This window comes from Sinocyclocheilus rhinocerous, unplaced genomic scaffold (assembly GCF_001515625.1).
Source record: "Sinocyclocheilus rhinocerous isolate Xijiao unplaced genomic scaffold, SAMN03320098_v1.1 scaffold3501, whole genome shotgun sequence".
Classification (NCBI taxonomy): Eukaryota; Metazoa; Chordata; class Actinopteri; order Cypriniformes; family Cyprinidae; genus Sinocyclocheilus; species Sinocyclocheilus rhinocerous.
In genome coordinates, this window is record NW_015658768.1 from 45101 (window position 1) to 47333 (window position 2233).

General features: G+C 33.7%; 1 protein-coding gene across 1 annotated transcript in view; it reads right to left on the reverse strand.

The window, feature by feature from the left end:
- Positions 1–1288: 1288 nt before the first annotated feature.
- The window catches only part of LOC107723027 (dematin-like), a 56039-nt gene continuing 55094 nt past the window's right edge, over positions 1289–2233 (reverse strand). The window contains exons 12-14 of the mRNA XM_016531531.1: positions 2195–2228; positions 2005–2085; positions 1289–1936 (exon numbers count right to left, since the gene is read on the reverse strand). Coding sequence (XP_016387017.1) covers positions 1823–1936; positions 2005–2085; positions 2195–2228 — 229 coding nt within the window. The 3' untranslated portion in view covers positions 1289–1822. The remainder of the gene's footprint in view (positions 1937–2004; positions 2086–2194; positions 2229–2233) is intronic.

Below are 2233 nucleotides of genomic sequence, written 5' to 3' on the forward strand. Positions count from 1 at the left end.
GAACACTATATATATATATATATATATATATATATAAACATTTCCATCCATCAAGAACAAAAGAGGATAGAACCAAAACAGTAAAGGTGCTTTAAAAGGCAATAGCAGCAAAATAGGGAGGAGGGAGAGAAAAAGACGATAGGAAAGAGGGAGCGAGTGACACTGTTTGATCAATACATCCTGCGGAAGAGGAGAAGTATTGATCACACCCACAATTCACAATCCATCATCACTGAAGAAAAGCAGGATACATTTGCCATGCAGGATTCATACGTCTCATAACCAATATTCAGTAAACTCTCACTAATGTACAGTAGCTCTCTTTGGAACAGCAAAGTCTCACTCGGAATCATCAGCTGTTGCCATGGCAATTGTTGCTATACCTGTATATTGTACCACTGGTATATGCGTTGGTAAAATTGGTGTTAAGGTGTAAGGAATGAGGGTGTGCAACATGTGCGTCTTGAGTCTCTAATATAAATTGTACTAATTTCCAAATGATCAGCAATAGTGGATTTACGTAATTGAAATATTGATCTGCTTTTACAAATATGAGTCAATGACAAATAAGACTGTCCACCATAAAGAAAGAAAGAAAAAAAATCTAGTTTAAAACACATGACAAGTTTGTATTATCTGTATTGATGTATGTTGGTTTTATATGGCTTTAAATACATATATATATATATAACTTTTTATTTTTATTTGTTACAAATATGATTATTAATGAAAGAAATTTCATGAATTATCATTCATAATTATAATGAACATTTTGCATAAAAGATAATCTAATGAACTACTTTACAAGATTTTCTTTTCAAGAATTTCTTTTTTTTTTGTCTTTAAATCAGGACAGCTGTTTTACCCTGACATTTGTATGGATTTTCATGAATTTTATTCTGCATTTTAATTCAGAAATTAAAATCATGCTCATCATAGAAGAGGTGTATTCAAGTCTTTGTATGTATAAATTGCATGTTTAAATCTATTTTTAACAAATTAATAAATCTGGAGAAAAAAAAAATGCCATTGACCCATATGAAACAGTTTTGTTAACATATTAGACATTTTTGTAAAGAACAATAATAAAAGATAATCTAATGAACTACTTCACAAGATTTTCTTTTCAAGAATTTCATTTTTTTTGTCTTTAAATCAGGACAGCTGTTTCACCCTGACATTTGTATGGATTTTCATGAATTTTATTCTGCATTTTAATTCAGAAATTAAAATCATGCTCATCATAGAAGAGGTGTATTCAAGTCTTTGTATGTATAAATTGCATTTTTAAATCTATTTTTAACAAATTAATAAATCTGGAGAAAAAAAAAATGCCATTGACCCATATTCTAAAGGTTTGTTAATTCATGCTTAGCACATAAAGGCTGAAAACTGTGGCAGTGACTTTAACTCACAGGCTCCTGTTTGTCCATCTGGACGTCAGAATTTTTTGCAGGGATTTGGTCTGCTGAAATAACTGGTGCGATTCATATCTGCTTCATGTGTATTCATAGCATTCATATCTGTGTATATCATTATAGCTTTACTAAGCACACACGGAAGAGGACTTGGTAACCTCAATGAAGTCCTGATATAGTAGCTGCAACTAGAAAAAGAGACAACATCATAGACTCGGATATGATTGTTAGCTGCAATAAGATATGGGGCTTATCAAACGATAAGGATAACTGTTTTTGTTTTTTTTTGCTGGCTCCAAAATCACATTCCTCATCTTTCCTTCACTTGTATCACCTGTACTGTTTTCACAAACGGAAGTGCAGACATGTGACAGTGTTTGTAAAAGAACGTATTTCTCTGACTACTAGAAGAGAGAGACTTTCTTTTTCAGGTCGTTCCGCTTCCAAAGGGAGAGCCGGTCGAATTCCTCTATGGACATTCCAAAGACATTCTGGAATTCCTCAGGTGACAGGTGCCTCTGGAGAGAGAGGTTATATGGTCAACATTTGCCAGCAGAACAGTGCAACAGGCTAAAACAATGTCTACCTCCAGTCTTGTCCTGTCTACACCAGGAGGGAGTTTGTTTCTGCCTCGGTGAGTCACAAGGAGCATCTCATATGGGTAAATCTGCCAAACAAACACATAGATTGTGCAAAAACATGCAATGAAGCTTGAATTAAACTTGGATGAACACAAAATAATCTTAACTAGTTGGTAGATGATATGTTTACTTTACCTTTTGTTCCAGCATACTAGGGAGTGAATTCCCTCTGTC